At 34.0% G+C, this 10053-nt stretch overlaps 1 protein-coding gene across 1 annotated transcript; it reads left to right on the top strand.

Moving 5' to 3' along the window:
- The first annotated feature begins 4325 nt into the window (after window positions 1-4325).
- On the top strand, window positions 4326-6963 carry LOC144551930 (cytochrome b561 and DOMON domain-containing protein At5g47530-like). The gene is made up of 4 exons (XM_078300037.1): window positions 4326-4869; window positions 5276-5543; window positions 6134-6388; window positions 6500-6963. Exons 1-4 carry the CDS (start codon window positions 4511-4513, stop codon window positions 6794-6796), a joined length of 1179 nt encoding a protein of 392 aa, XP_078156163.1. The 5' UTR covers window positions 4326-4510; the 3' UTR covers window positions 6797-6963.
- Window positions 6964-10053: the final 3090 nt, after the last annotated feature.

The raw sequence follows: 10053 nt of genomic DNA, 5'->3' as shown, positions 1-10053 counted from the left end.
GAATGCCGTCGCCGATCGTAACTGGGCTGGTACTTGTGTATTTTTTTTTTTTGACGAAGTTAAAACTTCTATATTCATTGTTTGATACCTGATTGGGCCTATGGCCGAATTCATATATACTAAGGTAGCGCAAAATTTTGTGTTTAGATCAAGACCGTTCGATCTCCTTTCTCACCAATAGAAGGGCCTCTGTGCATTTTACCTTGGGCCGGATTGACCTCGATTCTTATTGAACGGTCCTGATCTGAACTCAATATTAGAGTTACCATAGAGGAACAAACTCTCTATTGGGTCGGTGAAAGATCCGTTTGGTTTCACCTCCGATTTGGTCAAAAAATGGCACTTGGTTGGCCGAGGTAGATTAGTCCGCCTTTAGCCTGTTTGAGCTAATGTAGATGATGGGCCGCAACCAAGGAGCTGCCAGAAGAATTTTTTTTTTTTTTTTTTTTTTGAACTGAAAACCGTGTATGTTCCGCCAGAAGATCGAGTTGAGATTCAGTGAAGTAACTTAATTTTTGGGTTTTGGATCCGGTAGCGAATTCGAATTCTGAAGTGATCTCGAGCGACAGATTAGAATCAAACAGTTCTGATCCAAAACTAAAAAATTGAGTTACTTTAGGAGATTCGGACCCAGAAGATCATGATAAAGAGAAAAGAGCAAACTATTTTATTAGAAAATATCAACTTCCAATTTTTATTACTGCATCATAATATATTATGGATCGACTCATACTATAAATTTATATTTTAAAATTTAAACAATTGATTGGGACTGTTAATAATGATCTCCGTGGAAAATGTACTTGAAATTAAATTTACAATTTTTTTAAAGAATATTTACTATTTTCTTAAATGGGTAGAAATCGCTGCTTTTGATGATGAATGTTCATTTAATTTTAAACTCCAAACAATTAAATTCACATTGAATTGAAATGATGATCGTACAAAATTAATTGTAACTACATTTTTTTAGAGTAATCTGGTACCAAACAAATTTTAGATCTAATAACTTTTTATGCATGTATATTGCTCGCAACATTAAATGAGATATGCTGTTCATTTTGTATGCATTGGAATTACAGTAACTAGTCGTTCTTTCTTAATTTCGATTTTTCATTTTTTTTTCAATTCTCATTTCTTGTTTCTTTCGTTTTGTGACTCCAGCTACTTCTTTTTTTCATTTTTTTTTTTGGGGTCAAGTTGGTGTCGATTCTTGTGTAATTTTGCCTAGCATCTTAATAAATCTAAGATATTTTGTTCTCAACTTGAAGAGAAAGAAAGTCATTGTTGGTGGCTTAGTGCTTATCTTTATTAATAACAAACTCACAATTGAGATAGAACAGTGACACAGTTGTTTAGAAGAAAAGATTATAAAATTATGGTAACTCAAAGTTTGAGAGTTCAAGCATCTCTCACGATTTCACAACTTATGCAAAGCATTAAAAAAAAAAATACAATTGGATTTGATCTAATGTGTTAAATTGAATTGAGTCAATTGTGAACTCATATTTGTAACAATCTCGGTAGTCATTTTTTTATGAAAGTATCTATATTTATGAAATCACGCTGAAATTAGAATAGAAATAATTAAAATTAATTGCAAGTTAATTTAAAAGCACGACACTCATGCACTTAATTTTGATAGCTTTTAGTGTTTATAAATTGAAAAAGTTCTCATACATCCCAAAAATTAATTTCTGAAATAAACGAGCGAATAAAAAATAATATTTTTGCTCACATGATATTTTAAAAGTTATTTTATTAAATTACCACACATTTCTAAAATTATAAAAAATGCAATTATAATTGTAATGAAAATGTGGATAAATTACTTTATGAATTTCTTTTATGCTATAAAAACTGGGTGACACCTGCTACTTGGTGCGTTGGAATTGCTTGGTATCACCGCCAAGATTCTCATTCTCATTCCCATGCGTTTACTGTAATCCTCCCTCATTCACCCGTCTTTATCTACGATTTTTTACAAAAGAGAATGCTCTTTGCTTACGAGTCCTGAGTCCTGGCTATAGGGCTGCTAACGAGCCGAGTTAGCTCGAGTTATGGACAACTCGAATTCAACTCGGAAGATAGTGAGTCGAGTTGACTCGAGTTGAGATTATTGAGCCGAGCTGGCTCACTGACTCGAATTCAACTCGCGAGTAACTCGAGTTGGCTCGTGACTCGTGAATCAACTCGTTTAAGGTGTTGAAATGTTGAACATTTGAACTGATAATTGTTGTTATGTAATAACATGAGAAGTAAATATTGAATTAACAAACAATCCACAACAAAATGATTAAATGAAATGAATTGGGTCAACTTGGGTCAGTCACATCTAGTTGGGAAAATAAAATGGGCTAAAAATTACGAATGAAATCATCAATCAAACGAGTCACGAGTTGTAACGAGCAAGTTGAGTTCAACTCGAACTCAACTCGAGTCAGAATAACTCGAATTTTAAACGAACGAGTTGTTAGCGAGTTCGTTACCGAGCTGAGTTTGAGTGGCTCACGAGTCGCGAGCTTTTTATACAGCCCTACCTGGCTACCAAGTAGGGCTGTAAATGAGCCGAATTTGAGTGAGTTATCTCCAACTCAAACTCGGCTCATTTAATAAACGAGCGAGCCAACTCGAGTTGAGATGATAATAACGAGTTGTAGAGCCACTCGAACTCAGCTCGTTATTAACTCGAGTTGGCTCACAACTCGTTTAACCAGTGATAGTATTACAACACAAGTTCAAACTCAGCTCGTTATCAACTCGAGTTGGCTCACAACTCGTTTAATCAGTGATAGTATTACAACACAAGTTCAAATATATTTTACACGAATCTCAAAGCACAAATAACAGTATAGAGATTCAAATTTGATTATTTTGAAATTTATTATGACCAATACTATATAACTTTATGTAACTCGAGTTATAAATGAGCGAGTTGGGACTAACTCGAACTCATTTCATTTATTAAACGAGTTGGCCAACTCGAATTGTAAATGAGCCGAATTAAACGAGTTATAAATGAGCGAGTTACGAGTTTGAACTTTTTTGCCCAGCCCTACTACCAAGTACCAACCATCATTCCATCAAGTTATTTTTGTCGTTGAATGGCGCACTTACCAAAGTAACTCTACTCCAACCGACACTTAGACACGTGCCAGGAGCGTGCGTGTATTGTCGTAAAAGGACGGAAATAGATCTTCCCCACTCTGCCTGCCTCCATGTTTTCTGGCCCCAGTTCCCCTGTTCCACTTTAAATTCGAGAGGTAAGTGCATCGGATTTTTATTATTGGATTTTGATCATACTGTCTGATCGTGTCTTCAATTCTAAACTCAACACGTTCCCCAAATTCGATTACTGAACAACTCCTGCAACGAATTGGCAATGAATTTCTGGCGTTATTTGACAACATATATCTGGAGAAATGACTAAATTTCTGGCGTTATTTAGAACTATTTCTTGCAAAACAAGATTTTTCACTGTTATAATTTATTACTGGATTTTCAACTTATTTGAAACAAAATTGTGGTCCCAAGGTAGGATGTAAATTCGTATTGTGCCGTAATTAGTTAGCCGTAACTTCAAGTCACATTCAGTGACATGACTATAATTATAAGAATGGTCGCGTTGTATCCAAACGTTCCGTATCTTATTGGGCTAGCTTCAGGGATTAATGGATTCCCAGAATATCATTAAAAAAATGAGAGATTATTTAACCAGAATTTAGTTTAGAGATTTTCTGGGCCAGGTTCATGGATTAATGGGCCTCTAAATTGGGTCTAGCAGAAATCCGGTCAAGAAAGAAAAAAAAGAAAAAAAAAACAAGAAGAAGAAGAAGAAAGAATAGAGACAGATCTTAATGGATTGATTGCAATTAATATGTTATGATCCAAATTAGTCTATGCATACATTTCAATTTTCAAGTATCATGCAATTCAGCACGTGATTTGGTGCTTGACCAAAATGGAGCATGTGATTGAGTGTTTGACCATGTTTCCAATCAAACCAAATTATAAGGAACGAACTAAATTTCACACAAAATGGAGAACAAATGTTTCAAATAATGATTGAATGAGAGAGGCAGCCACGCTTTTTTATTTTTAATCAGATAACATCGTCTGGTTGCCATACTCAATCCAAGAAAATACGACCTAAACATGGTCCACATATTATACCAAACAAATCCCTACGGATTGTGAAATCTATCTGCTTGTAGGTACCACTTTCAGTGATTAATATTCCATTGTTCCAAGTGCATTAAAACTTGAAAAAGTCAAGTCTTCTCAACTACAGGTGTGTCATGAAAGAACCATTCCACCATGACCCCATTTCTTTCAACGACTAATTCTTTAGAGAGAGAGAGGGAATATCTTTGGCCACTTGACAGCCGCTGTCAAGATTTTCAAAAAAGAGAGAATATCTTTGGCATGAGACATTCTTTCATAACTCAACTATAACATCCTTACAACTCAAAGAAAACAAAATTTGAACTCTTCATTCAAGTTTTAAGGAATGGAAATTTCCATACGTGGAATGCTCCTTACATGTCTCCTACTTTCTCTCTTCACCGCACCATTTGTCTCGGCTCAGAGTTGTGTCACAGAAACCTTCTCGTCAAATAAGCTCTATGCATCATGCAACAGTCTGCCAGTATTAGGTGCAACACTGCACTGGTCATACCATGCATTGAACGGTACGGCAGATGTGGCGTACCGGATCCCACAAGTAGCGTCTGGTTGGGTCGCATGGGCCATAAATCCTACAACGTCCGGCATGGTTGGTGCTAATGCAATTTTTGCTTTTCCCGATTCTATCACTGGTGCGGTCAAGGTTGTTTCATATGTGATCAGTGGTTATCAGCCTGCAGTAAGGTATCCGAATTGTTGTAATTTAGTAGAATAAAGGTTTAATTGATTAGTGAAATTAATATTTTCACTATTTGTTTGGGCTTGATGGCAATTTTATAAACATAAATAGACAAGTACATGTTTAATTAATTAAATGCTACTAATTACCCAGCTAATTTATACAAATTTATATGAAAAAGATATATATGCTCTTAAACTGGTTCAGTAAAATTATCTGTAGCTCAGTGCAGCAATACAAAAATTAAACTATTTTGAAAAGTGATGATATTTGAAGATAAAATTCTATAGCATTATCTAAAGTAAATGTGACATTTTGAGATATTATGGTGGCACATATATTACCATTGTTGTTAATATTCTTTTAATTTGTTAGATTCTCATGAGTTGATACTATGTACATTGTTTTCAGGGATGAAAACCTCACATTCACAGTATACAGCCGCAGTGCCGAGTACTCCAATGGATCATACACTATATATGCTAGCATACAACTTCCTGGGAACAAAACCTCACAAAAGATAGCCTGGCAGGCCGGTACAGAATTTAGTGGTGGCGTGCCCAGTTCCCACAAGCAGACCCCACCCAATACCTTGGCAAGTACAAGCATCGACCTCCTCTCTGGCTCGTCAGTACCGGTTCTTACCCCTGCATTGGATAACCGGCTCCGCCAGAAAAATGTAAGTTGTAAATCAATAAAAATAATAATGTTCTCATTTTTGTGACTAGATTACTACACTGCCTGGTTACTTGTGGTTAATAAATTAGAGCATTTGGGAAATTCCTTTTTTTTGGAATTAGAGCATGCATGGCAAATATTGCAAATGAGAAATATGATCTCAAATGGTGAGATTCAGGATCAGTATGAGTTTAAACTTGATGCTTCCCAATAGTCATATTAGACAAAAACAAACACAAATATGGCACAAACTTTCAATACCGCAAGGACTTTCCATACAGGAAAATTTGGAATCCAATAAAGGATGTTTTCAAGGATGAATAAATATCATACATGTTCCCCTGTTCATGTGTTCATTATTTTTTAATTTCCTCGGTTTGTTTCCAACATTTTATTTGTACCTACCAACTTTGAGACAAAGACTTTATATATGTTTTAAAAATTTGGTAAATTTTGTTTTAACAAATTAAATTTACCAAATTTGAGTGCTGACATAAGAAAATAACTGCTTTGTTTTCCCATGATCATATTTAAATTGAGTAAACAATAAGCTATTCATTCAATAATTACTTAAAATTTCAATTTATGTAGATACATGGGATCCTAAACACACTGGCATGGGGCATCATTCTACCTCTAGGTGTCCTGATAGCACGCTACATTAAATCACTGAATCCATCCAGCCCAGCATGGTTTCACGGGCACAAAATATGTCAATCCATTGGGTATGTGCTCGGCATTGCGGGTTTTGCACTAGGGCTCAAGCTCGGAAGCGAGTCCAAGGGAATTACACATTATAGTCACCGAAATATGGGCATTGCAGTGTTCTCCCTTGCAACAATTCAGGTCTGTTTATCATTATTATTATTATTATTATTATTATTATTATTATTATCAGTTATTTTTATTGAATCTACAATTTCCACAATTCTAACTTCTTTTTCTCACTGAAAATAGGTATCTGCTTTGCTTCTGAGACCGAAACCGACACACAAAAAACGCATATATTGGAACCTCTACCATTACACAGTTGGGATCGTGGTGATTGCACTCGGCATCACTAACATTTTTGAAGGGTTTGATATCTTAAGTCCTGATAAAAAATGGAAGAGATTGTATGTTTTTATAATTTGCGCGATATTCCTCGTAGCTCCAATTTTTGAAGTCTGCAAATGGACAGTATGCCGCAATCGGAAATCAGAAAGCTACAATAAACCAGAAAATCAAACCAGTGAATGGGCTGTAACAGTGTAAATTTACTTAATTTTGTTCTCTATTTTTGTACTATTTGAAACATAATAATACCAAATTCAGGAAAAGAGGAAGGTGTCATGATCCAAACTATATCTCTAGTTAAGTTTTAGAATTACAGAAACACAAGAAAAAGTTAGGGACAGTTGTATAAAGAAAAAATGCTGAAATTGGACTTGTCGTTTGGTCTATTTTAGGCTATCTTTTGTTTTCATTTCTTTCTTTGTTTTTGGGTTTTACCCCTTCATTTGTTAAATTAACATAAGGTCGTTGAAATGAAGAGGACAGGTGCTTTGAGTTGAATATATACTCTTTATCTCATAAACGAGAACAATTAGAAAATGAAATGAATGATGTTTCTTCATTTTACCTGTCCTATCGTTTTACTGATTTATCATTTATCTCTACTTTTCTTCCATTTAGTTTGAAATTAGTGTCAATTTCAGTATTAGGAGTAGAAGTAAATTTAATTTTAGTCATGAGCTCATGGCCTTCTTTATCAGGTCAGGACAGATGATGCTTGCATCATAATAAATATGATTTTTTTCTTAATTTTGTAGTACAAAAGTGATTGTAGTCATATCTAGGTAGGTTCATTATGGCAATATATACAGAGCAAAACTAGTTATATATACATAAAAAACTAGTGTGTGATGTGATTTAAAGAAGTTTGGTGAGCATAATTTTAAAAATGTATTGAATTAGATTCAAACGACAAATTCAAACTGTTGAATTCATCTATTTTACAAATGATGTGTGTACATACAAAATTTTGTAAGTTTTTAATTTATTTAGTTCAAAGTCAAGAGCTAAAAATAATAATGAAAAATGAATGCATAAAATAACTTATAAATAGCAGTGTTGTAAATAACGGTATGCGGTCGTCGGACGGATAAGGTACCGCCAAGCGATTAATTGGGAATAATTGACTATAATCGGAAATAATCGGTCGATTAGTCAGAAAAATCTATGACGGTTTGGTTACCGCCAACGACTAATCGGACAATTAATCGGCCTAAACGGACGTTTTTTATAACACTGATAAATAGTTCATTTTTGTTTACCGCTTGACTTTGTACTAAATGAATTCAAAATTTTCAAAAAATATGTAATCGCATCCATGAAGTAGATGGATTTCAACAGTTTGAATTCATTGTTTAAATAATTGGCCGTTTAGTCGGTGACGACAATCAAATCATCACAAATAGAGGATATGGAAGGCTATTTGCATATGAGAACGTCAAATTGGCCGATTTATCCAATTTATTGTCTGTTTTCCATTTAAACAACACGATTAATCGTTTGTTTTCGGTTTATACAGCCAATTAGTAGGTCATTTTTATTATTATTTTTTTGTATTTATTTGTTATATGCACTATGCTTTTTCTTGTTTTATCTCGATCTTTCAAATAGTAATTTTATGAAACTTTATTAATTAATAAGGAAAATAAGTTAAAATAAGTTTATTTGAAAATTTTGATGAGTTAAATTAATTATTATTAATAAATTGTGAGTATAAACATGTAAAGTTGTCCGCAAAATTTTAATTAATCAACTATATAGTGATTAATCGCTTGATTGTACTCTATCCATCTGACAAACAGTTGGTGACAATAATTTTGTACTTCATTTACAACACTGTTGTCTTATCAGGTCATGACGATGATGCTTGTATTATAATAAAGGTGATTTTATTTTTTTCTTAATTTTGTAGTACAATAGTGCTTGTAGTCGTATATAGGCAGGTTCATTATGACAATATTTATAAGATAATTAGTTAAAACTGAATCCACCTGGAAAAAAAAAGGTTGGTGACATATATACACGTGTCAAGTAAGATAGTAGTAGTGCTGATTTCATTCTCGATCATTTATTTTTGTTTGAGTGTTATGATTAGTGTTCTAAATAGTACGCTATAGCGACGCAATAATGTTTTTGGACCTTAAATGTTAAGTTATGAGATAAAAATACACGATTTCAGCTACGAGCGCTATAGCGGTAATAGTGCTATCTGCGCTACACGCTATGCTACCTAGATTTTTATATAGAGGACTGCTATTCTCAACGCATAATTTGAGTTATTAAGAGCAGAGAGAAATTTGTCTTCTAAATAGGGGTGTCAATGGGTACGGTACGGGTCGGGTGCGGGCATTTTCATACCCATACTCATTAAAATTGACTTTACCTATACCCTATCCATACCCATTAAAAATTGATTTTACCCTACCATACCCTTATCCGTTAATATTATAGGATAACGAAACGGTAGCATGTAATAACAGATATTACTAATATAATAATTAATTTTATTATATTTTACAAATTAAACATCAAAAAATCATTAATTTCACATATATATATAATTACATTTTTAATAAAAAATAAAAATAAATACACAATAAATTCCAAGTTTCCAACTAAATTGTTTTTTATAAAATTGAATTGAATATATATATTTAGATTTTATAATTACTCTATAGGGTAATGGGTACGAAATAGTTATTATCCATACCCTTACCCATTTGGTTAACGAAAAAAAAATCTTATCCATACCCATACCCGATAAGCTAACAAAAAAATCTTATCCATATCCGCCTTATCGAATACGAAACAAGTCGGACAAACGGCTAAAAAGGTGCCATTGACTCCCCTACTTCTAAATACCCTTTATGCCCTTCTTAAAACTTCCTTATTTTTTTGCTTCCAATTAAATGCTGCAGTAATTAAAAAATTAAATGGACAAGTAATTTCCTAATTAGCAGTGTAGCATAAAAAGAAATGTTTAATACAATGGTTGTATTTACATGTTTGGAAATATAAAGTTTATCATCTTTTGAGAAGAGAAAAGGTTCTTGTCCACAGCCTTCTGTCCACGATTTGTCCACAGGACTTTATCCAATCCCGTCTAACTATTTTTAACGGAAATTCGTTTCTCTTATCTTATTCAACAAAACCCTTTCGTCACGTCTTTGCTCTTTCTCCCTCTTCCGAAAATGAGAAAGAAATCCGGCTCAACCAGGACAAAACCCTAGACGAAAGGGAAGAAAAGTTTGCCCCTCCTCACCTCTCTCTCCACCCCCAATTAGAGGGGAAGGCAACTCAAAACTCCGCCTTCCATGGATCTTCTTCCCTTCCTCTCCTCTGTGTCTGGTTCTGGTTTGAAAAGGTTCAGGAAGATGCTCTCTCCTCCAGCTCCAATTGCTTTTGATGTGTCTCCAGTTTCGTCTCCTATGAATTCAAGCACCATTGCTGATCTCAAG

The sequence above is a fragment of the Carex rostrata genome, chromosome 3 (assembly GCF_964058835.1).
Source record: "Carex rostrata chromosome 3, lpCarRost1.2, whole genome shotgun sequence".
In the NCBI taxonomy this organism is placed as follows: domain Eukaryota; kingdom Viridiplantae; phylum Streptophyta; class Magnoliopsida; order Poales; family Cyperaceae; genus Carex; species Carex rostrata.
The sequence above is the reverse complement of the archived record's forward strand: the minus strand, read 5'-3'. Positions and strand labels throughout refer to the sequence as shown.